The following is a 27,983-nucleotide window of genomic DNA, read 5'->3' as shown; positions in this document are numbered from 1 at the left end:
ATTAAATGGTGGTGAGTTTCAGGGGCATTAGATTATTAGAATTATTTCTTGGTAGAAACCCCTAACAACCAACAACAATATTTTAAAATAATAAAAAATAAAATAAATTAAAATATAATGTTAAGAACTAAATTTAACATACAATTAGTTTTAATATTAAAGACGAGGCTAATATTATTGTTGAGTAGTGCTATGGGGTCCTAGTCATACCGGGTTTGCTAGCTGCCTTTTGAACCATGTGATTGCATTAAAAAGAAAAAAAGTAGGTAGAAAGAGGAATATAGAAAGATGAGGAAAGAGGGAGAAGAAAAGGATGGACTTCCCTCCAAATACGCATACGCTCATCATGGTAAGAGTCAATGTCTAAAGTCATATCATTTATTTTGAGTATGATTGAGGTGACGAAATCTAACGAACCAGGACGCTGCTATCTATTTAGACTCTTGACAAAAGATCACTCTCTGATCATTGATTAACACTTTTGGAACTACGTGGAAGATGATGTCAACTTGCATTAAACATTAGTTATATTCAACAACCATGTTCCTTTCACGCAAGAAACACAGAAGACGACAAAGAAACTCGTTTGTATTGCGTGGGGATGAGTGGGAGGAAAAACGGGTGATGATATTGTGACACTACCGCCCCTCTTTATCCTTTCCAGGGGCTGCTTCTCCGATGTGGCCCCAGGCCGCCATGGACGTCGCCTTCCAACACGTCGGTATGTAGGGATATTCTTTATCAAGAATGGAAAACTATTTTTGAGATCACTGACCAAAATAAGAAACCCCAATTGTTCTCAAGGAAGAATATAAATATTAGTTTAGTTTTATTTGGTAAAAAAAGGTAGCTAGTTATGTGTGTATATCTATAATGCGAATTGGTTTTATTAAGTTATCTCATTTAATCATTTGTACTAAAAAAATACTCCTTTTTTGATTCTCTTTATATTACTTTTAACATATTCTACAAAAAAAAAACAGTCATGAAATAAAATGAGACATATATACAGGCCATACAAAACATAATAAGAGGCCTATATTGTGTAGATTCAGTCTGGAGTTCATCCTTATGAGCATTAATTATCTCGACTTTTCACATAGTGATTCATTCTGTGAGAATTATTAATTTCATCCCAACTTTTTCTAAGACCAAATCTTTTCAACTTTCTTCGACCCAAATCTTTGTTGGGACCCGTTTTGTGTGCAATACTGAAGGGTTGTTTCATAATCCGTCGAACTAGGCCCAAAGTTTTAACGTTTTCATGTGTCGTTTATGTTCAGCTCATCAATTTGGAATACAGATCAGTCGGCTTTGAATTATAACTGCTCAACTTGGTCCTCCTCAAAGAAACTTCTTAAGATTTAACTGAATCTGAAATGACATCGAAGTTACCTTGAACAAACCTTGAAATGACTTGGAAGAGATGGCGATGTAGAAGATAAGTCTATGAGAATTCCTTACATAAATCGCAGCCTAAAACAACTCGGAAATTTCTCAGAACTTGCATTTCACATCAATTATATATGCAGCCTGTACTTTGTGAAAGAAGCAAGAAAGCCATTTGAAGTTAAGTTCTTCATTAACAGAGGCTTCTCAAGACTTCCCTTTTCTGGATCATCAAAATGTCCCAACAAGAAAGCGACAAATAAGCATTCTTTATGAGGCATCAAAGAAAGGGGACGTATCAATGTTAAAATCATTGGTACGAGAAAACCCGCAAATCTTCCACAAAATTTCACTTTCTGACTTCGCTGAAAGTCCTTTACACATTATATCTTCTCTTGGCCACCGTGAATTCACAGAGCAACTTCTCACTCTCAATCGCAAACTAGCCACTGAGTTGGACTACTCCAATAGGACAGCCCTCCACTTGGCTTCTGCAGAGGGTCACATTGAAATTGTGAGGAAACTGGCAGAAAACTGATAGTGATCCATGCTTGTACCCTGATGACAAAGGAAGAATTCCTTTGTACTATGCGGTGATGAGAGGGCGAGTAGAGGTTGTGAGAGAGTTGATCAGACTGAAGCCACAATCTCTGGATGTTCGTGACAAGGGGGAGACGATGTTCCATTTATGCATTAAGCACAATCGCCTCGAAACCTTGAAAGCCTTAGTAGAACTGGAGCTTCGCACTACCGGCAAGCTTCTCAACTTCAATAGTACTGATCGCGCTGAGAATACCATTCTCCATTCAGCTATCATGCTGAAGCAAGTTGAGAGGTACTCTTTACTCTTTAGTGATTTGTAAAAGAAGTAAAACTGCAAACTGTTTGGTTCTTGATCGATGTTGGTGGTGTTTGAAAATCACAATTTACTACTCAATCATATTTAGTTCCGCCACGCACAATATTCTGACACGTTCACTATTTAATCAATCAGACCGTAAGGTACCTCCTTTCAATACCTGAAGTGAGGCAAAAAGCAAAAGCAAGGTTGAAGAACAAGCTTGGTTTAACAGTCCATGATATTGTGGAGCTTGTTCCAGATGACTTCAAGACCCTCGAGATACGAGGCATGTTGAACGGAACTGAGCCTACAACCTCAACTCCTGGCATCAAAACTACTCATCAGCGCAACGGTTGGAGAGAGATTCTTGGGCTTGTGGTACACATATTAAGTGATAACGACACTAAACGGCTAGAAAAGATGAGAGGGAATTTGAGTCTAGTGGCTACAATGATCGCAACTATAACCTTTCAAGCTTTGATTAACCCTCCTGGTGGTTTTGTTCAGCAAGCTGTGGCTCCAGGTGAGGATCCCTTCGGTTGCTTATTTGATGAAGAAAATTACGTACTAGCATGCCCTGGAAAAGCACTTTTAGCTGTTAAATCTCGTTCTGCTTTTCGTCGCTACCAAAGGTACAATACCATATGTTTCATTGGATCTCTGTGTATCACCCTCATACTCGTAAGTGGAGTTCCTTTGAGGCATAAACAACAGTGATATGGGTGTTATCTGTTGGCACGTGTATTACTCTCACATTCTTAACACTCACGTACCTTCAAGCCCTCTCCATGGTGAATCCAAATTTTTCGCTTCTCGACTCACCCACTAGAGTGATTTCCGGATCACTTTTGTTTTGGTTTGGGATGCTTGGGATTGTTGTTGCTGTGTTGTCCACATTGCGCTTCTTATTTTGGGTCATGATCAGAAAGAGGAAGAAGCTCAACTGGCTGTTGGATAATATTTTGTCATGTCCGAGGAGCGGAATCCAAAATGCATGATGCTGCCAGTGAATTAGATGCCACATTTTGCCATGTCTCTTCTCCTCCCTCTGTGGCGTCTTTCTTCTACTTCTCTCTGAAAATTAATCTTCTGCTGCTGTGTTATTTACTTCAGTATCTTATTTTCATTCAGACTTGTGTCAGATATGTGTTCTATGAATTTCAATGATTATGAGATCAGAGCTCAGTTATTCTGATACATGGCACGTTTTCTAACTGTGCTCTGCAAGGATTTTTTTCCCCCACAAGCCGCCAGGTTCAATTATAGTCATTGTACTGTGAATTGTATGATTTGTAGATTTTAATTTATAGGTGATCTGATTGTGATTGAGTCTCCGTTCACTGGAAGATACAAAAATAATAACTCATTATAAATTTAATTGGTATTGTATTTTTTGGGGGGGAGTTACTGAAGTTAACTGCCCTTAATTTGTCACTTTGGGGTTACTCCAAAAATTAACCGAATTAATGCAATATAATGCACAATCCGGGTCGTATTCACTTTGAGGAATCGAAAATGAAATTAAATCCTAGTAAATAAATGCAAGTAACCTAAACTATAAAAAGAATTTTTGATTTTGAAAAATTGCTAACTAAATGCCTTGAATTAAATTGAATTAAAATACTTTTTTGGTTATTTTTATATAAAAATGATTGAAATAAATTGAAGATGAAAGAACTGAAAATGAAACACACAAATAACAATGATAATAATCAATTCTCCAATTCAACAACGCAGGCAATCCTCACTCCAAAAGATATGGGAGTTAAAACAATGAATTAAGAATTATAATTAAGCTTTTAATCTAACAACCGAGCTACCTCGAATTGCCACAAAATATTTTCTCAAAATCCTAATTTACTAACTGCAACCAGAATAGCAAAATAAAATTAAGGATGCTAAAAACCAATGCTTAATTAAAATTCTTAAATCCAAAATAATAGAATTAAAGCTAGCAAAAGACAATATGATCCAAGATTCCAAGCCACATCAGAAAATCACAATATATTAACTCCAAAATCAATACAAATGTCATAACCACAACATCATAATTGAAATCAAAGCTATAAATAACTCCATGTCAAATGCTAAACAATAATCCAGCCACAATAATCTCCACAGATAATCAGATTTAACAATACAAAACTTTCTAATAATCAGAAGAATAAACTATCCTAAGACCTAGGAATTGTTAAACAATTATTAGACAGGAAATTAAAGTAACTAAACTCCCCTTTGATGATCCAAGCTCCTGCCATTGTTGGTGGATTAGAGAATCATGAAATTAGCCACGGTTTGCCATCGAAAATGCCACCTCCAGCAGTCTACCATATTTAGCCATGAAGAATATCGAGGAAGAGTGAAGAAAACCGCCAGCTCCCTTGGTCTGCGTCTGCCGTCACTCTGTTTTCTCCCTCTCTCAACTGCCGTCCCGCATGTGTGTGTGTTGACTGTGTTGTCTCCGTCGAGTGCCCCCTACCACCAGGAAGGTTCAACAGAGAAGGAGCTTAATAGAGATAGATCGAGCTCTCTCTTCTCTCTCCTCACCGCCTCTAGCTCGCATCGTCTGGTGTTCGTGCTTCGGTCCCCACCTCCGGTCCTTCTCCCTTCAAGATGATGATTAATTGAATATTAGGTTGGGGCAAAACGTCCTATTATTATTATTATTTCTTTCCTTTTTCTTTTCTTTTTTTTTTCTTTTTTTAAATTTTGAATCTTCCAAGAACCTGCAAGTAAAATTCAAGGATAAGGTAGCATTAATTATCCTCAAAAATCAATTAGTCACAATTAAACCAAAATATGACAATTTTGCCCCTATAAATAATAATTCAAAATAAAACATATTAAATCAATTAATCAATCAATTAAGGTCAAAAGGGACTAATTAAGTTGACAAAACCCATATAAAGATATCAAAATATATAAAAATAATTGAATTTTTCAGTTACTGATATTAATATTGACGATATTGAATAATGTTCATAATAATGATGTAGTAACTACATAATATTGATTTTTATTTTATTATAGTTACCAATTACGTTATAAAAAATTTATACAGGATGCAATATTTAAAAATACCAATACCAAAATCAAGTCAGCATTTCTACTTTTAGCTAGGTCGGGTTTCTAATTATAATGTTCACATACGCAACTATTCCATTGGTTAGATGAAGGCAATAAGTCCAAGTTGAAAATTCAACTATGTTAAATACTTCTCTTCTTTCAAGCGTCTTGTTTCTTATCAAAAGTGATTATATAAATAATTAAGACGTGCATGGTTCCCTCAGTAGTCAGAACTCAGAAGTCATGAGACAAAGGGGAGATGCCTTTTTGATATACTTTGAAGTTGTGGCACTTAAAGGATAACACAAGAGAGGAGAAATGGAGACAGAAACCTAATATAACATGCAGATGTGGATGCAGTCACTTTATTTGTATGCACTTTTTCTTTAAAACATCAAAAGTAGGATCGCAGGGGCTTTTCATATTTTCATCCCCCCCCTTTGTTATGCATTATCAAATCTACTTTTCAAAGTTTCATTGTCTCTATATTTCACGGAGTGGAAGAAGAAATTGCAAGTATTCTGACTGGCATAAGAGTCCATTTCTTATTTTTATGCATAAAACAAATCAATTCATTAGACCAAGACACTAATCTTTAGGTTGAAAGTTCAGCTACAGTAAACCATGAACAATGATCTTATGGCTTGATGCCATGCGAAGAAGAATATCTCCATTTAGGTTTTTCTCTACTTTCTCTCTATTACTATCTCTACCATTAGATTAATATCCAGTTGTTGAGATTTAATATACTACAACAATATTATGATAATATTAAATAATAATAAATATATATATAAATAACTTTAACCTATATATAAATAAATACTATGATATTATTATAACCAGACGGAACAGGATAAAAAAATTGTATATAGTATATTATTCACGTGTATAAAAATTTAATAACACACACACATCTCACAATAACATAGATATACGTATATTATTCACATACCCATACGCATGCATGATTTAATCCACCTAAGTTGTTGTTATTTAAAAAATTCAATTAAATTCTTCCAAAAAGAACTGATAAAGACCCTGTCACAATCAGACACAATAGACCGAGGGAACCCATGTAACTTAACAATAGTCTGAATAAAAACCCCTACAACTTGCTAGCTAGTAAAGTTTGTCTTTAACAGTTTCTGAACCAAATCAATATGTTCATGCGATACGACCAATCTATTTTTCCAGAACAATAAACCATTTTTAACAGAGTGCTCAGGCATGGAAAGAGGATCATTAATGCATTGTGCAATTAATCCTTGAATTCAATCTGAGGAGTGAACCCCCTGAGTGATCTCGGTCAACCAGTCTGACTACACCTGAACCAAGGCTATGCATGTGACACGAGACAAAGCATTTGGTGCTTTATTCGTTTTTCCTGGTTTATATTCTATCATAAAATTGTACCTAATCAGCTTAGGCAAATAAGACTCCTGCTCTGGAGTCTGTATGACCTATCCCTTGTAAGTGTTTCTGACTTTCCTGGTCAGTCCTAATATAAAATGCTGCCCAAATACATAATGACCAAAATTTAGCCACAGCCTGAGTGATAGCATATATTCCCTGACATATGCAAATGTGCTTGCATCCTAGGAGAATTGTGTTGGAAAAGTAAGCTATTGGGTGTCCATTCTGACTTAACACAGCCCCAGTTTTGCTACTTGATGCATCAGTCTCTATCACAAACATTTTATTGAAATCTAGTAGTGCCAAGGTAGGTGCCTAGGTCAAAGCTTCTTTGAGCTTATCAAAAGCCTCTTGCGATTCATTAGTCTATGTGAACCCATCTTTGTACAACAACCATGTCAGAGGACTGGCTATACTCGCATACTGCCTTATAAACCGACAGTAATAGCCGGAAAGACCCAAGAAACCTCACAGTTGAGCAACATTTCATGGCCAGAGCCATTGTAACACTGCCACAACCTTCAGGGGATCCATTTCTACCCCCAACACTAATATGACATGCCCTAAATATTCAACCTTGGTTCGACCAAATGAACACTTTGACATCTTAGCAAGAAGCTGATGCATCTCCAGCAGTCTCAAAACTTCTTCTACGTGTTGTAGATGCTCTTGCCAATCAGAGCTATAAATCAATATAATCAAAAAATATCAAACTTTCTTAAGAAAGGTTTAAAAACCAAATTCATTAAGGTTGGGAAAGTTGCTGGTGCATTGGAGAGATCAAATGGCATTACAAGCCATTCATAAAGTCCTTGGTGAGTTCAAAATGCAGTCTTGTCTCTGTCCTCAGGCTTCATCAAAATCGGGTGATAGCTCAACCTTAGATCTAACTTGGAATAAAAAATTGAACCACCTAGTTCATCCAACAATTCATCTACAGTAGGCATAGGAAAGAATCTTTTACCGTCACAGCATTCAAGGCTCTATAGTTAACACAGAACCTCCATGTCCCATCCTTCTTCTTAACCAAAATTATAGGAGCAGAGAAAAGGCTAGTACTGGGTTGTATCAACCCTTCATTAAGCAATTCCACACCGTCTTTTCTATTTCAACCTTTTGTGAAAAAGGATACCTGTAAGGATGCACCTTTACTGGACCTGTGCCTTCTTGTAACACTATTCAGTGTTTGTGATCTCGAGGGGGTGTGGCAGCTCTTGTGGTTTAGCAAATACATGGTTTGACTCTCTTCTACCTTGTGTAAGTGGAGCATGAAACACTCCTTGACCGCATCGGTGTGAATCATCCTCCGTAGCTGATGAAATCTAGCCTGAGTCACCACAGTGCCATTAGTACCCTGTAAGGTAATAAAATTGCCTTCCATGTAAAACTTGAGATATGACTCCCCCACAATATAATTAGTAATGTGTAGGCCCAGTGTCGCGAGCCAAGAGGCGCCAATAACCAGATCCGAACCTGCAATCGCCAATACATATGTAGGAAATTTGAGAATATGCCCTTGAATTTGTACTGACAAATTCCTAATTAGTCCTTCCCCCTTCATAGCATTACCATCCCCTATCATTACTTTAACATTTCAAGTCTACTCTACTGGTAATCTCAAATGTGTGTGTTATTGTGGGGTGTATGAAGCTATCTGAACTCCCCCATCTAGCAAAATTTGCACCGTAGTGCCCTCAATCACCCCTTCAAAACAGATGGTAGCTTTTCCTGGTGATCCTCGATAAGCATGAATGGACAGATGATGAAGCAAAAACCCCTCACCATCTAACTCGAGCCCTGCTTCTTGAGCGTTCACCAATTCTTCTAAGCCCAGCCCATCGTCTGTCTCATCACTCACAATCAGCATGTATTGTTTATTCAGGCAGCGATGGCTTGGTGAAAACTTGGCATCACAGGTATAGCAAAGTCCTTTCTCTCTTCGGAATATCATCTCTACTGCGCGACATTTTCTTTACTGCAGACAATGGCTTCACGTTTGGGTAGGTAACACGACTAAAGATTAAAGCAAAATTAAAAAGGTCAAGCAAGGCTATTTAAAATTCATACAGGAAAATGGTCGTTGATTAAATTATGCATGTTTAAGTTCATTTTCCAAAGTCTTCTTGGGTGAGCTCAAATTAGTTAATGCTGGTGTTCTGATGGTTTAACACTTCTTTTCTCCCTATTGATGAAACACGTGAAATAGTTTAAAACTTAAAAAGGTAACCTTTGGATGGTCGAGAATATATTAATAAAGAAACCATTGAGACTGTCCTGTGTATAAAAAAAGCCAGTAAGGACCGTCCTAATAAATTGGACCACTAGTTATTCTCAACTGGACATGGTCCACTAATCCTACACAAAATTAACTCGAGGGCGATCTTCACTGAAACTCCCTTACACATATCAGCTTTACTTGGCCACCTTGAATTCACAAAACTCCTTCTTACTCACAAACCCAAACTTGCCCTTGAGTTTAACTCCTTCCGAAGCACAGCCCTTCACTTAGCTTCTGCAGAAGGCCACATCCACATTGTGAAGGAGTTATTGCAAGCTTGTGACCGTGCTTGCTTGATCCCTAATCAACAAGGTAGAATTCCATTGCATTATGCAGTTAGAAGAGGGAGAACAAATATCGTGTTCAAGCTAATTAGTGTAAAGCCAGAATCACTGTGGAGCCTTGGTGAGGGGAAAACTGTTTTCCACTTGTCTGTGATGTACAGTCACTTGGAGATTCTTAAAGCTTTGATGGATTTCGACATCGACGCTCGCATGCTCCTCAGTTTGAGAGACTTGGATGATAACACTATTCTTGATTTGGCTAGCATTGAAGCAAGTTGACGTAATTTTTCCAACTTTTGTGCTATTTTAAAGCTTGCGCTCTATTACTGCATTACTGATCATAAATTTTTGCTGTATTATTACTGTGTAGATCATAAGGTTCCTCCTTTAAATTCCAGCAATAAGAGAAGCTGCAGGCGTGGAAAATGAGACGGGTTTTACAGGTCACAAGAAAGTCTCCAAAAGCCTTCACATGCAGCTCATGTTGATGAAATCTGGCATAAAAAAGATTCAAGACAGCAAAATGGAAAGTCCTCTGCACCCTCCACCTTCAACGACTATCCCACAAAAGGGTGGAGAAAGATTATAAAGATCACGGAACATAACTTGAAGCATAATGGGAATTGGTTAGAAGAGATGAGAGGCAATTGAGTCTGGTGGCTACAGTCATCTCAACCATAACCTTTTCAAGCTGTAAATAACCCTCCTGGTGGTTTCGTCAGCAATGTATAAATCCAGAAGATCATGATGATCCACTTGGATGCTTTAAATACAAAACTGGTGGCAAGGCATGCCCTGGCGATGCAGTATCAGCTATTAATACCCACCTTATTTTCATCCCTACTTAAAGTACAATACCATAGCTTTCATCTCATCTCTCACTGTCGTCCTCATACTTCGTAAGTGGGTTCCTCTCAAGCATAAGGCTGTGATGTGCATATTGTCGATTGCTACGTGGATAATCTCACGTTCTTGACACTCACCTACATTAATGGCCTATACATGGTAACCCCAGATGGTGAACTTTTTGACTCAGCTTGGAAGATGGTTAGAGTATCACTGAGGATTTGGATTGGCTTCCTTGGGGTGGCTGCTCTGCTTATAGCATGGCGCTTGATTATTTGGCTAGGCAAGAAAAAGTTGAGAAAATCCAAGCGTCAGATTCATCCTGGCATCGGCAACGACAGCATATGACGCCAGTGTTTTCTCATGAGAACCATAATAGTTAGGGATCTTTAGAATATGTTGTCATAGTCTTGGGCCAAACATAAGAATTGATGCTTCGTTCTACAGTGATCTGAGTTAGTTTTACTTAATCAGAAGTTTTAAATGCTCTGACATTGCCACAAGATTTTAATTTCCTGATGTCGATTTTGTAAGTGGGAGTTGGTAATTGATTGGAATCCGGCATTAGACCTATTACATGATGAATAATGTCAAAAACTGTTGAAGGGTTTATTGTCATGAGACGTGTTGTTACATCCTTTAAACAAGAGAACTTTTGAAGGGTTTTTCTTTATGTTATTTGTGGAAAAACTGTTGTTTTAGATTATTTATTATTGTTTACCTCATTAAAAAATATTTCTTCAAATAATCAGTTATTAAAAGTCACTATAGTCAATTATTAAATGAGAGTATTGTGGTAAAGAAATTTACATAGGCAACATATTTATTGAATCCAACTGACTTTAACTGTATTTCTTAATTTTAACAACTAATTATTAATCTCTTATAAAAAATTAGAGAATGTGCAGAAAATTAAGAATGAAGAATTATTCGGAATAGAGAGAAAATAGGCTTTTTATTTTTAAGTTATTTGAATAAAGCTCCATTAACAAATGATTGGAGAGCTATCAGCCATCATCCAAGAGCCCAAGACACATCCACATCAATTCAATTAAGCAATGAATGGGCTTCGCATTAATGAGGAGCAGGAGGAAATTACTAGTGGGCCAAAATATGATAGTACTCGGCTTAGGAAGCATGAACCGTCATGGATAGAGATATTAAAGAATTTACGCAGAATCATTTCTCTCTTATTAAGAATTAGGTCTAGTGGAAGGAGTTAGTTTCTTACAAATTAACAAACTAATGTTTGAATTCTTACTGAAAGAGGTACCCATATTAGTACCCGATAGTGCCTCAAACAGGATTGTTTCCAATAATAAGATACATGTGCTTAATAAAAAAACAAACTAAATTACTAATTTGGAGATTCAAAGTAATGAAAAATTAGTTAACTAATTTAGACCATGCAAAACTGAGCAATGAATCTTAGAAAAATTTCATTTTGAATGGCATGACTCCTTCGATTTTTTCGTTGGCATCTGAGTTGTCTCCCCTCCTCTTTCAATTGACACACTCGACATTGATAGTTCCGGTGGCCCTGGCTTCTGCCTCTATCAGGCGGCGACAGCCCCCACCTCCACGGCCACAACATGGAGGAGCAGCTCCTTAATCCGCATTACAACAAAAAAAGAAATTTCTCCAGATCGATATCTAATGGCAAACTGAGGAAGTAGATGTTATGTGATTTTTCTAAGATATTTATATGTATTATTAGATTATATATCAATTTATAAATGAAGCAAATTAGTTTGAAGAAAAATAAATATAAATATTTTTAAATAATTTAATAATTTTGTAATTTTTTAAATGAGCTAATAATTAAATCTTATATTGATGACAGGGGGTAATAACAACAATAATAATAATGCCTCCCTAATAAAGTATTAACCTAACCAATATTATTGTTGAGTAGTATAAATTGTAGAGTCCCAGCAATACCGGGGTCAAGATAGCGTTGTGATTAAAGATAAAGAAAGAGCATTTTGTTAGGCATGTGATGCGTTGTCTCCCAATGATTATATTTTATTGCTTTTGTAAATCAATAAAACAAGTAACAACTTGTATGTTACAGGAAGATGCATGAGGGTGCTCGCTGATATTTACTAAAACTATCTTGATTTTATATGGATTATTTAAATAAAACTGAAATTACAGGCGGAACGGGACACCGATGGTCACTGTTTTAAGTCAAGTCTAATAATTATACTTTTAAAATGATTTTCCTTTTTGGAAAAAAAAATTGTCCAGTGTTCAACCAGCTGCATAAACGTTCAAACTTCAAGCCTGCTTAAGTAAGAAACTTCACCCTTCCTCCCCCAGGCACTTAGAGCTATCGCCTCGAACTCGAACTCCCTCTCCAGTCTCCAATCTCTCCCTCCTCCATCCTCTGGTCAGTCCTCGGTCTAGTCTCTCTCTCCTAGCTTCCCTTTTCCCTCCTAACTCCTTAATTCTCATTCAGTCCTAATTTCTGAAATTAGTCCAAACTTGCTTGCCTATAATAACTTGGTCCCCTTTCTTGGATACCTCATCCCCCAAACGGCAGCGTTTTGGGATTAGCTAGGTACTTCGTTTTTTTTTCCCCCTTAAGTGCAAATTTATTCCTGCTCTTACTTTTCAGACGCAACCAACACTGAATCTTTTTAGCAGTACAACTTTACTCATAATCTTTTTCTTTGTGCAACAAAGATTAAGGGTAAAGTTGTATCTGGGTAAAATTGCACCTTAAAAAGGGATTATGAGTAAAATTGCACTATTAAAAAAATCGTGGTGCTAAATATACCTAATAAATAAGGTCAGGGATAAATTTACACATTTACCTTTTTTTAATGTTTTGAACTTTTTATTAATTTTTATTTTTTCTTACTTATTTGGGTTAGGTTGTATTTTACTCCCTAAATTATTTTCTTAGTAGCACCTAGTATCATAAAAGATTGTTCAGTATTAGTCAATATTTTCAATTAATTAATTTTTGATGCATCTAGCACACTGAGTTATTTTCTTAATAGCACTCAGTATTCTAAACTACTTTTTTATGCATGAAACACTCTAGTATCTTTTCTAGCAGTACTCAGTATCCTAAGCTTAAGGTGTTCATTGCTACTTGATAGAATCAAGAATTAATTTAGAATACTGAGTGCTGCTTAAAAAAATACTTTATGTATTATACACATAAAAAATTAGTTTAGAACACTGAGTGCTTCTTAACTTAAAATGTTGGATGGATCAAAAATTAATTAATTTAAAATATTGATTGTTACTGAAAAAATAACTCAGCGGGTTGATGGATCCAAGTTAACCCAAAAAAAAAAAATAAAAAGCACACAATTTTTTTGGAAAAAAACAGTTAACTGGCTCATCCCAAACGCTGCTGTTTAGGGGACAAGCATGCCTAATTTATGAGCAGGGCATGCAGACTCTCTTATTCTGGGTTTTCTGAAACAAAGTCATATTGTGTCAACTAAACTCATGCACTAATTTGCAGACTACTGAGTAATTCTTTTGACAATTTGTATCGATTTTCCGTTGATAAGGACTAGAAGGTTTTGTTGAGTGTTGGTTTGGCAGCTAGTGGTTGGTCTATAAATAGTTAACAAGTAAACGCACACGGCCACGCCAACACTCGAAGATGGAAATAGCAATAGCTGATAACAGTGAAGAAAATAGAATGAGGGATCTATACGATGCATCACAAAATAGCTCTGACTCAACTTTGAAAACCCTACTCCAGCAAGACTCATTGATCTTGCACAGACTATGCTCACGAAGAACCCTCCTTGAAACACATATCAGCTTTACTCGACCACCTTGAATGTACCAAAACCCTTCGTGCTAACTGTTCCCAACTGGCCCTTGAGTTGGACTCATTTCAAAGCACACCTCTTCACTTGGCTTCTCCACAAGGCCACATCCGCATTGTGAGGGAACAGTTGCTAGCTCGTGGAGAGGCGTGCTTAGTTCGTGACCAAGAACACAGAATCCCTCTGCACTGTGCTGTTATAAGAGGAAGAAGAGAGGTTGTGTTGGAGCTGGGTAGAGCAAAACCAGAGTCTTTGAAGTTGCATGATGACAAGGGAAAAATATTTTCCACTTGTGTGTGATGCACAACCACTTGGAGATCCTTAAAGATTTGGTGGCTTTGGCTACTCATGACACCAATAAGCTGCTCACTAAGAAAGACTCGGATGGCAACAACACCATTCTCCATTTGGCTATCATGCTTAAGCAAGTTGAGGTACTTTTTTTACTTGTATGACCAGCTTGAGTTTGAGATCACATTACATATATAACTGTTTTCGATCTTTTTCTGGTTCTGTTATGTATAAGTCACAAGCATAACAAATTAAATTTTCTTGTTGGCTGTTATGTTCAGACTGTGAGTTACCTCATTTCAATTCCAAAAATAAGATCAGAAGCACTGAACTTGAAGAACGACATGGGTTGTACGGCCCTAGATATCGTCCATGGATTTCCCAAGGACTCACTACAAAAAAATTGACGTTTAGTGGTGACAAGTCGTCACCGAAAAGTCGTTGCCGTAGCAGCTGTGACTGAAAACTGGCGACTAAAAAAGTTGTCACTAAAATATACTTTTAGCGGCGACTTTTAGAAGTTTCGGCGGCGACATTTGTCGCCGCTAAGTGTTTTCAGCGGCGACTTTTTTGTCGCTGCTGAAAGTAATGCCTAAGAAGAACTGGCTTCACCAACGCCACATCATCATCGTAGGTGCCACGTCATCGTCGCCGGCCGTAACTTCATTACCGCCGGCCATCACGTCATCGTCATCGGCGGCCACATCATCACCCTTACCGCCACATCATTGCCACATCACTCCTTGCCATGTCATCGTTCAAATATTTTCATCTTAAATGTGTCTTCTTCAAGGTTCGAACTCGTGATCGCCTCCTTTCGTGTCCAATCTTCTTGCCGCTGAGCCAGATTGAATTTGTTTATTAATATTGTAATGTGGAGTACTCCAAGAACCTTGAAATACATGTCATAGTAATGGAGTGTGGAATCAAATGTGGAAGAAGAGAGAAGATTGATGCTGAATTGCTGATAGCAAGGAAGAGAGATGCTGGATGAAGAAGAAGTGATCGTGGAGAAATGTTTTCAAACACATAGACCAATGGCTCCACTATAATGGCGATTGGGTAGAAGACATGAGGGGGAATCTAAGTCTGGTGGCTATAGTCATCTCAACCATAACCTTTCAAGCTGCACTTAACCCTCTGGGAAGTGTCATCCAACAAAATATCTCATTTTGTTAGACCAACCCTGTTAGTAAATTTTAAAATAATGAATGATGTGCCACCATATCTTATCGGAATGGGCCAAAACGTGAATATGGGCCGTCGATGAAGTGAATGGGCTGAAAAATATGCCCAAGGGTTTGACAAGCATAGGTTATCTAAGTAAAGGGGGCACCATGAGAAGGCGAGGATGGGCTTTATTTTACCAAGGCACTCTTCTTCTCTGGCCATCGTCCCTGTCTTGTAACTGCGGAGTTTCTTCTCTTCTGCAACTTCTTATCTGACTACTCCTCACTGCTTCTTTCTTCGATACTCTTTCTTCTTATTTCTAAATATTGAGGCCTTGTGTTTCTTGTGTGTGTGTGTGTGTGTTTGTGCTTTGAAGAACATTTTAACCCTGTGGCTATTGTTTAAATACCAAGTTCACTATTCTTGACAAACAGGAGCTGGTCTCTAAATTTCTAGCCACCCACTGGAGTAAAACAACTGGTGGGGGTTGGGGGCTGGGGAAACAACTTGCTAATTCCATTCATGTGCTTCCAAACATAACGTCAAAAAGCTTAAGGCATATTATTTCCTCAATTCAGGAATAGTCTAGACGCGTCTTAATGACCCCGTGACAAACTCAATTATTTTTATATATTTTGGTATCTTTTATATGAGTTTTGTCAGCTTAATTGGTCTGTTTTTACCTTAATTGATTTAATTTATTTTATTTTGAATTATTATTTTATAGGGGCAAAATTGTCATATTTTGGTTTAATTGTAAGTAATTGGTTTTTTTGAGGACAATTAATGCTACCTTACTTTTGAATTTTGTTTGCAGGTTTTTAGAAGAATTAAAAATATAAAAAAAAAAGAAGAAAAGAAAAATATATATATATATAACAATAAAAAAAAGGGGAGAGCAAAACAGAACGTTTTGCCCTCCCCCAACCTAATAATAATAATCACTCACACACACGCGGAGGGAGGCACGAAAAGAAGACGCCGAACACACACACGAAACAGGAGAGAACGAACACGGACGGCGGTTGAGAGAAACACACACACGAAACAGAGCACAGGGAACGAAACGCAGGATGAGCTGAAGCGGAAAAAGACGCAAGCGAAACAGAGACGTGAACCATTCAGCGTGAACAGTGTTCTTCCATGGGATCCTGTAGCAAAATACTGATTGCAGCGAATTTGATGGCAAACCGTGGCTAATTCCTAATTCTCTAATTCAACAATAATGGCAGGAGCTTGGATCATCAAAGGGGAGTTTTAGTTGCTTTAATTTCCTACTCAATAATTGTTTAACAATTCCTAGGTCTTAGGATAGTTTTTCTAATTGTTGGGATAATTGTATTGCTTAATATGATTATATTTGGGGATTATTGTGACTAGATTATTGTTTAACATTTGATATTGGGCTGTTTATAGCTTTGATTTCAATTATGATGTTGTGGTTATGACATTTATATTGATTTTGGAGTTAATATATTGTGATTTTCTAAGGTGGCTTAGAATTTTGGATCATATTGTCTCTTACTAGCTTTCATTCTGTTATTTTGGATTTAAGAGTTCTAATTAAGCATTGGTTTTTGGCATCCTTAATCCCATTTTACTATTCTGGTTGCAGTTAGTAAGTTGGGATTTTAGGAAAATATTTTGTGGCAACTTGAGGTGGCTCGGTTGTTGGATTAAAAGCTTAATTATAATTCTTAATTCATTGTTTTTAACTCCCACATCTTTTAGAGTAATGATTGCCTACATTGTTGAATTGGAGGATTAATTATCATCAGTGTTATTTGTGTGTCTCATTTTCATTTCTTTAATCTTCATTCATTTTAATTATTTTTTACATAAAAACAAAAAAAAAGTATTTTAATTTCAATTTAATTCAAGGCATTTAGTTAGCAATTTTTCAAACTCAAATAAAAAATCCTTTTTATAGTTTAGGTTACTTGCATTTATTTACTAGGATTTAATTTCGTTTTCGGCTCCTCAAAGTAAATACGACCCGGATTGCACACTATATTGCATTAATTTGGTTAATTTTTGGAGTAACCCCAAAGCGACAATTAAGGGAAGTTAAACTTCACCCCGTTAATTTGAATTTATTATTATTAGCCGCCAATGTGGACTCAAATCTATTTATGACTTTGCACATCCCCCTCGTTTTCTTATCATCCCAAATATACTCTTTTGTCCTTTAAAATGTTAAATGTACTACTCATAGGATACTAGCCTTATGTATGGTAAGAAGGAAATGGAGAGAAAGAGAGAGGAGGAAAAAATTTTATGAGTTCAATTTAAAAAAATAAAAAAGGGATTATAAATTTTAATAAAGAAAAATGTAAAACAAAAGAATAATAAAAATTAATTAAAAACTTTTAACCCCACTTGGTCATATCTAGTTGAATCAATATAATGACCTGTGCACAAGCTAGTTTTGTTACTCCACCAATGGATTAGCTATATAATTAACGAAGCAGCCAATATGGTACAGAATCAATGATATATTACTCGTTAGAATCAAAACTTATGTACAAATAGAGCATTCATAGGAGAAGTTCAAATAAGTTATTTCTATACATTTGCATCTATTAGCCTTGAACTTGTTGAGAGATCTATTATACTGTTACATAATTGGGTTTCTGTCTATAATACCATATATCTCCTGTTCTTTTGTATATTGTACATATATTCTCTTGAACTCTAGCATAAGCTAGCTTGCATAGTAGAGAACCAGCCTTTATCAATCAATTTATGAAAAAGAAAAATCTATTTTTATCTTAATTGTATCATGACCAACCCAATCAAATATGATGCCCACCTTTCTAGCCACTTGAATTGCCATGTCAAAAATATATTACTCTCTACGAAACGACATTGGCCTTTTACTTTGATCTTCAACATTGGCCCTAACATATCCAAAAAGTCAGAGAAGATATGGTTGCATCTTAAACCGGTCCCGCTAAGGAAACGCAGCTCCAATATGAGCATTTGGATTCTTTGAATCTAAATAAAGATGATAGCTCGGCATGCCCTGGAGATGCAGTATCAGCTATTAGATACGCACCTTATTTTCATCCTCCCTACACAAAATACAATAACTTAGCTTCCATCTCATCTCTCACTGTCTTCCTCATACTCGTAAGTGGAGTTTCCCTCAAGCATAAGGGTGTGATGTGGATGCTATGCGCATAACTCTCATTCTTGATACCCACCTACATTAATGGCCTCTATTTGATGAACCCAGATGGTGAACTTTTTTACTCGGCTTGGAAAATGGTGAGAGTATCACGTAGGATTTGGATTGGCTTCCTAGGCGAGGCTGTTCTGCTTATAGCACGATGCTTATTATTTGGCTAGGCAAGAAAAAGTAGTTGAAAAAAATTCAAGCGTCAGATTAATCCGAGCATCGGCAACGACAGCATATGACAACCGCCAGGCTTCTGAATTATGGATCTCTTCAGAATATGCTGTTAAAATCTTGGCCCAACATAAGAATTGTTTTTAGATTATTGTTACTTCAAGTGTGTCTTGTTACTTCTTTTCGTTAGTTCTCTATTATTCGCCTTACACATGGTAATAAATTAATATGTTTACTGTTCTGTGACTGTGTTTTACTTGAGTAGGGGTGTTAAACTCTGACATTTCCACAAGTTTTTTTTTTTCCCCTGATGTCGGTTTTGCAAGTGGAACTTGATGATTGATTGGAATCCAGCATTAGAACTATTACATCATGAATAATGAAGTTTATTATCGATGCATATATATAAATATATAGATATGAAGTGACAACTCTTCGTTTTGAGTATTTTTACAAGGCATTTTGAGTGATTTTTGGAGAGTTACCATTAGAATTTTGAGTGATATATTAAAGAAATTAATTTGGAGCATTAATTGGGGGATTGTTTCATTGTAAATATCTTAGACGTTGGAGTTAAGATTGTGTTATCTTATCTTCTCTTCTCTTATTTCAGTTTATTTTTATTTTATTTTAGTTTATTTTCTTTATTTTTTCCTTTTATTTTTATTATGTTTTCTTCTTCTGTCTTAGCCGGATGCCCACCGTTTTTTTGAGAAGTTCGGATTTGGGAAACTGAAGCCATAATGAAGAGAGGGAGAGATCGAGCTGCACAAGGAGGCGACTGTTCATTCTCTTCTTCCCTGGAGGAGGGGACGAGTTTAGCGGACTGAGCCAGTGGATCGAGACCGATGACGAGCACGCTGCTGCTCTTCCTTTCCTTCTCAGAGGAAGCTCGACAGAGTAGCTGAAGAGGATGGAGATCAGAGGCTGGATTCTGGCCAGAGACGGGAGAGACTGCATGTTTGGAGCCTTGGGTTCTTCTCATTCAGTTCGCATTCATTTCGTTTTCCATCATTCTATCGTTCAGTTCATTCATTCCACTGTTTATATTCTTCTTCCATTCCATTATGTCATTTTGTTTCGAATTTATTGTTTCTCAATTCAGATTGCTCAAAGCCATGTCTGACTAGTTCGATAAACAACCCAGAGAAATTATGAAGCTGTCTGTGATTTAGAGATTATTCCCGCTTGTTAGTTATACTTAATTTTAATTCAGTTTAGTTAATTCTGGGTTTGTTGTAACCTGCTTCGTCACCATTGAGCTTGCTTTGAGAATTTAAAATTGAATTTGACAAAGGGAATATTAAACAACAGACCATGAGATTAAGTAATATGAAATTAGATTTAATCTAATTTATATGTGGGGCAGACATATACCTAGATGTTCTACCTAATCAAATTAGTGTGAAATTAGGTTAATTTGCTCCTTATATAATTATGTGAGATATTACATGATTAATTGAGGTAGAATTATAAGTAGACCGACATGCATTTATAATTATTAAGACTCTAGATTAACTGATTAAGTTTAATTAATTCAATGGAGATAAAATCAGAGAAGCAGACCGTAGATTAGTAACTCAACGTTGTTTTTTTCTTTTTTAATATTTGCGTTTGTTAATTTGATAACACTTATTTTATTTAATTTAGTTACACATCAATCAATTCAAATTCAATATTAATCTTTTCAGCTTAAATGAAACAAGAATTTTTATTGTCTAATTGCTTATGGTTAGCCAAGTTGTTTGTGGGATCAGTTTTAATTTGCCACTATCTATTTTTAGCATTGTCCAATTACGTTCAAATATTATGGGAGAGTAAAATACATACAAACACATGTATTGTTGGTGAATATCACTAATATATATGATGGTTTTCCATACTTTATCTTGGGTTTTAGCATTATAATATGGCTTAATTATGGTAATTAGAGATTATTGTGCCTGAAAGACCAACAGTATAAACAGATGACAGCCTCGACTGATCAATCCGCGACATACCCATTCACACACACATATATGTCCACTTGTTCGAAATTTCACTTGGACTCCCTTGGTTTTTCTCAGTCTCACACATCTCCATCTCCATCTTCTCCCATTCTTCGCCTTCGTCTTCATCTTCAATGGCTGCTATGGTAGAATTGCATCAGAGCCATAGTACGTGGAACTTCATCCAAGCCCATGAGTAGCTAATCGCTTAGGCCAAGTGTTTCTGGTGAGCACTTCTCCAAGGAGGCCATGCTAGGTTTAGTTATTGTAATACTATCTCCGGTCCTAATTATAAGACCCCATTTATAGTCCACAAACGATATCTTATAATTAGAACTAGAAATAGTACGTAATTCAACCACTAGTGACAAGTGAGATTGTTATGTACTTCCTAAATGTGATCCTTTATTAAGACCTTTTGAAGGATTTTCTTAATCTTATTTATAAGGAAAAAAAAACTCCAGTTTAGATTATTGATTAGTTTTTCATTAAAATGAAAATTGGATCAATTATTAAAAACAACCACTTAATTATTAAATGAGAATATTTTGGTAAAGAAATTTACAATTTTGACATATTTATAAAAACCCAACTGACCTTAACTACCTTTCTTAATTTTTAAAAATTAATTATTCTTCTCTTATAAAAAAAAAGTGGAGGATTTGCAGAAAATTAAGAATGAAGAAGTGTTAAAAATAGGCAGAAACATAATCAAAAGGCAATAGGCTCTTTATTTTTCAGTTCTTTGGATAAAACTCCATTGACAAATTCTTCGAGATTCTTCTTTGCCCTCAGCCTTGTCATCCAAGAGCTCAGGATATATAATAATTCTATTAGCAGGGGCGATCACTTCGTTTTTTGGGTGGCCATATATAGGAGCAATGATTACCTCAAAACAAGCATTTTACTAAATGCTATCCACTTACACACGTGGGTTTGAATTAACTGTAGGAAGGATAAACTTTGGATAAAATTTATTGGTAAAATAAATTGTCTTGAATTATGATTCATTAAATGATTATGAAATTGATTTATAACGATTATTTGAAACTTTTTTTAACAGCTTATGGCTAAAACAAAATTTCAACCCAATCTAAACAAGCAAAAAGTTGTCACTAAGGCTATTATATTAAATATTATTAAATAATAATATTATTAAATATTTATATTTAATTTTTTATTTGATTAAAATATTTATTTATAATATCCATTTTGTATAAAAAACAAAATTCGTACAATTTTATATTTTTTATAATTATTTAAGCTATTATATTATTTATTTTAGTATTTATATTTATAATTATGTAATATGAGAATAGCATATAAAAATAATAAAATTTAATTATAAATTTTATCATGACTATGTAACTCTATATCACACACATAAATAATATCTCACTCTCATATACACCCATTCCTTCCTCCTTCCCTCTCTCTTGCTCTCTCACACACACACACCATATTATTTCTCTAACCTTTTCTTTCTCTCTCTTTAACACAACAACATGGAAAAATACTTTATTTTGTCAGAACAAATCATATCTTTTTTTATAAAAATTAAAATAATAATAATAAAAAGTTAAAATAGACTTGTGTCACTGTTAAAACTGTAGTAGTTAAAAGTCCTTTTTAATGGCAACATTAAGTCGCTACTGAATACTTTTAGCGGCGACATGGTTATGAGACTTCATTGCTGAAAGTCCTTTAGTGCCATCTTTCTTTATGTGCAAGTTGTCATTTTTATGTGCAAAGTAGTCTCTTGTATCCAAATAATGTTTTGTGCAAATCATCTCCCTATATGCAACCCAACTTCTTTTATGTGCAGCTTATCTTCCTTTATGCAACTCATCATTCTAGAAACCATTTGTTAATTAATTTTCTACTGAGGGATTTGCTACCAATTTTTTTCTTAATCAATCCTCAAATTATATAATGAAAATGATTTCTTAATTAAATGGTGGTGAGTTTCAGGGGCATTAGATTATTAGAATTATTTCTTGGTAGAAACCCCTAACAACCAACAACATTTTAAAATAATAAAAAATAAATTAAATTAAAATATAATGTTAAGAACTAAATTTAACATACAATTAGTTTTAATATTAAAGACGGGGCTAATATTATTGTTGAGTAGTGCTATGGGGTCCTAGTCATACCGGGTTTGCTAGCTGCCTTTTGAACCATGTGATTGCATTAAAAAAGAAAAAAGTAGGTAGAAAGAGGAATATAGAAAGATGAGGAAAAGAGGGAGAAGAAAAGGATGGACTTCCCTCCAAATACGCATACGCTCATCATGGTAAGAGTCAATGTCTAAAGTCATATCATTTATTTTGAGTATGATTGAGGTGACGAAATCTAACGAACCAGGACGCTGCTATCTATTTAGACTCTTGACAAAAGATCACTCTCTGATCATTGATCAACACTTTTGGAACTACGTGGAAGATGATGTCAACTTGCATTAAACATTAGTTATATTCAACAACCATGTTCCTTTCACGCAAGAAACACAGAAGACGACAAAGAAACTCGTTTGTATTTGCGTGGGATGAGTGGGAGGAAAAACGGGTGATTGATATTGTGACACTACCGCCCCTCTTTATCCTTTCCAGGGGCTGCTTCTCCGATGTGGCCCCAGGCCGCCATGGATGTCGCCTTCCAACATGTCGGTACGCTGACCAAAATAAGAAACCCCAATTGTTCTCAGGGAAGAATTAAATATTAGTTAGTTTTATTTGGTTAAAAAAAAAAAGTAGCTAGTTATGTGTGTGTATATATAATGCGAATTGGTTTTACTAAGTTATCTCATTTAATCATTTGTACTAAAAAAAATACTCCGTTTTTATTCTCTTTATATTACTTTTAACATATTCTACCAAAAAAATAGTCATGGAAATACAATGAGACATATATACAGGCCATACAAAACATAATAACAGAGGCCTATATTGTGTAGATTCAGTCTGGCGTTCATCCTTATGAGCATTAATTATCTCGAGTTTTCACATAGCGATTCATTCTTTGAGAATTATTAATTTCATCCCAACTTTTTCTACGACCAAATCTTTTCAACTTTCTTCGACCAAATCTTTGTTGGGACCCGTTTTGGTGTGCAATACTGAAGGGTTGTTTCATAATCAGTCAAACTAGGCCCAAAGTTTTAACGTTTTCATGTGTCGTTTATGTTCAGCTCATCAATTTGGAATACAGATCAGTCGGCTTTGAATTTATAACTGCTCAACTTGGTCCTCCTCAAAGAAACTTCTTAAGATTTAACTGAATCTGAAATGACATCGAAGTTCCCTTGAACAAACCTTGAAATGACTTGGAAGAGATGGCGATGTAGAAGATAAGTCTATGAGAATTCCTTACATAAATCGCAGCCTAAAACAACTCGGAAATTTCTCAGAACTTGCATTTCACATCAATTATATATGCAGCCTGTACTTTTTGAAAGAAGCAAGAAAGCCATTTGAAGTTTAAGTTCTTCATTAACAGAGGCTTCTCAAGACTTCCCTTTTCTGGATCATCAAAATGTCCCAACAAGAAAGCGACCAAATAAGCATTCTTTATGAGGCATCAAAGAAAGGGGACGTATCAATGTTGAAATCATTGGTACGAGAAAACTCGCAAATCTTCCACAAAATTTCACTTTCTGACTTCGCTGAAAGTCCTTTACACATATCATCTTCTCTTGGCCACCGTGAATTCACAGAGCAACTTCTCACTCTCAATCGCAAACTAGCCACTGAGTTGGACTCCTCCAATAGGACAGCCCTCCACTTGGCTTCTGCAGAGGGTCACATTGAAATTGTGAGGAAACTGGTAGAAACTGATAGTGATCCATGCTTGTACCCTGATGACAAAGGAAGAATTCCTTTGTACTATGCGGTGATGAGAGGGCGAGTAGAGGTTGTGAGAGAGTTGATCAGACTGAAGCCACAATCTCTGGATGTTCGTGACAAGGGGGAGACGATGTTCCATTTATGCATTAAGCACAATCGCCTCGAAACCTTGAAAGCCTTAGTAGAACTGGAGCTTCACACTACCGGCAACCTTCTCAACTTCAATGGTACTGATCGCGCTGAGAATACCATTCTCCATTCAGCTGTCATGCTGAAGCAAGTTGAGGTACTCTTTACTCTTTAGTAATTTGTAAAAGAAGTAAAACTGCAAACTGGTTGGTTCTTGATAGATGTTAGTGGTGTTTGAAAATCACAATTTACTACTCAATCATATTTAGCTCCGCCACGCACAATATTCTGACACGTTCACTATTTAATCAATCAGACCGTAAGGTACCTCCTTTCAATACCTGAAGTGAGGCAAAAAGCAGCAGCAGGGTTGAAGAACAAGCTTGGTTTAACAGTCCATGATATTGTGGAGCTTGTTCCAGATGACTTCAAGACCCTCGAGATACGAGGCATGTTGAACGGAACTGAGCCCACAACCTCAACTCATCAGCGCAACGGTTGGAGAAAGATTCTTGCGCTTGTGGTACACATATTAAGTGATAACGACACTAAACGGCTAGAAAAGATGAGAGGGAATTTGAGTCTAGTGGCTACAGTGATCGCAACTATAACCTTTCAAGCTTTGATTAACCCTCCTGGTGGTTTTGTTCAGCAAGCTGTGGCTCCCGGTGAGGATCCCTTCGGTTGCTTATTTGATGAAGAAAATGACGTACTAGCATGCCCTGGAAAAGCACTTTCAGCTGTTAAATCTAGTTCTGCTTTTCGTCGCTACCAAAGGCACAATACCATATGTTTCATTGGATCTCTGTGTATCACCCTCATACTCGTAAGTGGAGTTCCTTTGAGACATAAACCAGTGATATGGGTGTTATCTGTTGGCACGTGTATTACTCTCACATTCTTAACACTCACGTACCTTCAAGCCCTCTCCATGGTGAATCCAAATTTTTCGCTTCTCGACTCACCCACTAGAGTGATTTCCGGATCACTTTTGTTTTGGTTTGGGATGCTTGGGATTGTTGCTGTGTTGTCCACATTGCGCTTCGCATTTTGGCTCAAGAACAGATGGGGGAAGAAGCCCAACTGGCTGTTGGATAATGTTTTGTCGTTTCTGAGGAGCGGAATCCAAAATGCACGATGCTGCCAGTGAATTAGATGCCACATTTTGCCATGTCTCTTCTCCTCCCTCTGTGGCGTCTTTCGTCTACTTCTCTCTGAAATTATATCTTCTGCTGTGTTATTTACTTCAGTATCTCATTTTCATTCAGACTTGTGTCAGATATGTTCTATGAATTTCAATGATTATGAGATTAGAGCTCAGTTATTCTGATACATGGCACGTTTTCTAACTGTGCTCTGCAAGGATTTTTTCCCCCACAAGCCGCCAGGTTCAATTATAGTCATTGTACTGTGAATTGTATGATTTGTAGATTTTAATTTATAGGTGATCTGATTGTGATTGAGTCTCCGTTCACTGGAAGATACAAAAATAATAACTTATTATAAATTTAATTGGTATTGTATTTTTGGGGGGGGGGGAGTTATTGATATTAATATTGACGATATTGAATAATGTTCATAATAATGATGTAGTAACTACATAATATTGATTTTTATTTTATTATAGTTACCAATTACGTAATAAAAAATTTATACAGAGATGCAATATTTAAAAAATACCAATACCAAAATCAAGTCAGCATTTCTACTTTTTAGCAAAGGTCGGTTTCTAATTATAATGTTCACATACGCAACTATTCCATTGGTTAGATGAAGGCAATAAGTCCAAGTTGAAAATTCAGCTATGTTAAATACTTCCCTTCTTTCAAGCCTCTTGTTTCTTATCAAAAGTGATTATATAAATAATTAATACATGCATGGTTCCCTCAGTAGTCATTGTTATTATATAAATAATAGCCGGAAAGACCCAAGAAACCTCACAGTTGAGCAACATTTCCTGGCAAGAGCCATTGTAACACTGCCACAACCTTCAGGGGATCCATTTCTACCCCCAACACTAATATGGCATGCCCCAAATATTCAACCTTGGTTCGACCAAATGAACACTTCGACATCTTAGCAAAAAGCTGATGCATCTCCAGCAGTCTCAAAACTTCTTCTACGTGTTGTAGATGCTATTGCCAATCAAAGCTATAAATCAATATATAATCAAAAAATATCAAACTTTCTTAAGAAAGGTTTAAAAACCAAATTCATTAAGACTTGGAAAGTTGCTGGTGCATTGGAGAGATCAAATGGCATTACAAGCCATTCATAAAGTCCTTGGTGAGTTCAAAATGCAGTCTTGTCTCTGTCCTCAGGCTTCATCAAAATCAGGTGATAGCTCGACCTTAGATCTAACTTGGAATAAAAAACTGAACCACCTAGTTCATCCAACAATTCATCTACAGTAGGCATAGGGAAAGAATCCTTTACTGTCACAGCATTCAGGGCTCTATAGTTAACACAGAACCTCCATGTCCCATCCTTCTTCTTAACCAAAATTACAGGAGCAGAGAAAGGGCTAGTATTGGGTTGTATCAACCCTTCATTAAGCAATTCCAACACCATCTTTTCTATTTCAACCCTTTGTGAAAAAGGATACCTCTAAGGATGCACCTTTACTGGACCTGTGCCTTCTTGTAACACTATTCGGTGTTTGTGATCTCGAGGGGGTAGCAGCTCCTGTGGTTTAGCAAATACGTGGTTTGACTTTCTTCTACCTTGTGTAAATAGAGCATGAAACACTACTTGACCGCATCGGTGTGAATCATCCTCTGTAGCTGATGAAATCTAGCCTGAGTCACCACAATGCCATTAGTACCCTGTAAGGTAATAAAATTGCCTTCCATGTAAAACTTGAGATATGACTCCCCCACAGTATAATTAGTAATGTGTAGGCCCAGTGTCGTGAGCTAAGAGGCGCCAATAACCAGATCCGAACCTGCAATCGCCAATACATATGTAGGAAATTTGAGAATATGCCCCTGAATTTGTACTAACAAATTCCTAATCAGTCCTTCCCCCTTCATAGCATTACCATCCCCTATCATTACTTTAACATTTCGAGTCTGCTCTACTGGTAATCTCAAATGTTGTGTTATCTGTGGGTGTATGAAGCTATCTGAACTCCCTCCATCTAGCAAAATCTACACCGTAGTGCCCTCAATCACCCCTTCAAAAGAGATGGTAGCTTTTCCTGGTGATCCCCGATAAGCATGAATGGATAGATGATGAAGCAAAGCCCCCTCACCATCTAACTCGAGCCCTGCTTCCTGAGCGTTCACC

At 36.3% G+C, this 27,983-nt stretch overlaps 3 protein-coding genes across 3 annotated transcripts; 2 read left to right on the top strand and 1 right to left on the bottom strand.

Annotated features, from left to right (window-relative positions):
- The first annotated feature begins 1,928 nt into the window (after positions 1-1,928).
- On the top strand, positions 1,929-2,947 carry LOC114748899 (uncharacterized). The gene is made up of 2 exons (XM_028937363.1): positions 1,929-2,223; positions 2,385-2,947. Exons 1-2 carry the CDS (start codon positions 1,986-1,988, stop codon positions 2,945-2,947), a joined length of 801 nt encoding a protein of 266 aa, XP_028793196.1. The 5' UTR covers positions 1,929-1,985.
- Positions 2,948-7,198: 4,251 nt separating this feature from the next.
- On the bottom strand, positions 7,199-8,294 carry LOC114748927 (uncharacterized). The gene is made up of 3 exons (XM_028937390.1): positions 8,282-8,294; positions 7,945-8,185; positions 7,199-7,394 (listed from the first exon to the last, which is right to left on the bottom strand). The coding sequence occupies exons 1-3, from the start codon at positions 8,292-8,294 to the stop codon at positions 7,199-7,201; spliced, it is 450 nt and encodes a 149-aa protein (XP_028793223.1).
- Positions 8,295-24,076: 15,782 nt separating this feature from the next.
- LOC114748926 (ankyrin repeat-containing protein At5g02620-like) lies at positions 24,077-25,845 on the top strand. The gene is made up of 2 exons (XM_028937389.1): positions 24,077-24,852; positions 25,012-25,845. The coding sequence occupies exons 1-2, from the start codon at positions 24,256-24,258 to the stop codon at positions 25,843-25,845; spliced, it is 1,431 nt and encodes a 476-aa protein (XP_028793222.1). The 5' UTR covers positions 24,077-24,255.
- Positions 25,846-27,983: the final 2,138 nt, after the last annotated feature.

This window comes from Neltuma alba, unplaced genomic scaffold (assembly GCF_004799145.2).
Source record: "Neltuma alba isolate B1F8T4 unplaced genomic scaffold, ASM479914v2 tig00005857_pilon, whole genome shotgun sequence".
NCBI lineage: Eukaryota > Viridiplantae > Streptophyta > Magnoliopsida > Fabales > Fabaceae > Neltuma > Neltuma alba.
This window is presented reverse-complemented; position numbering and strand designations above follow the sequence as displayed.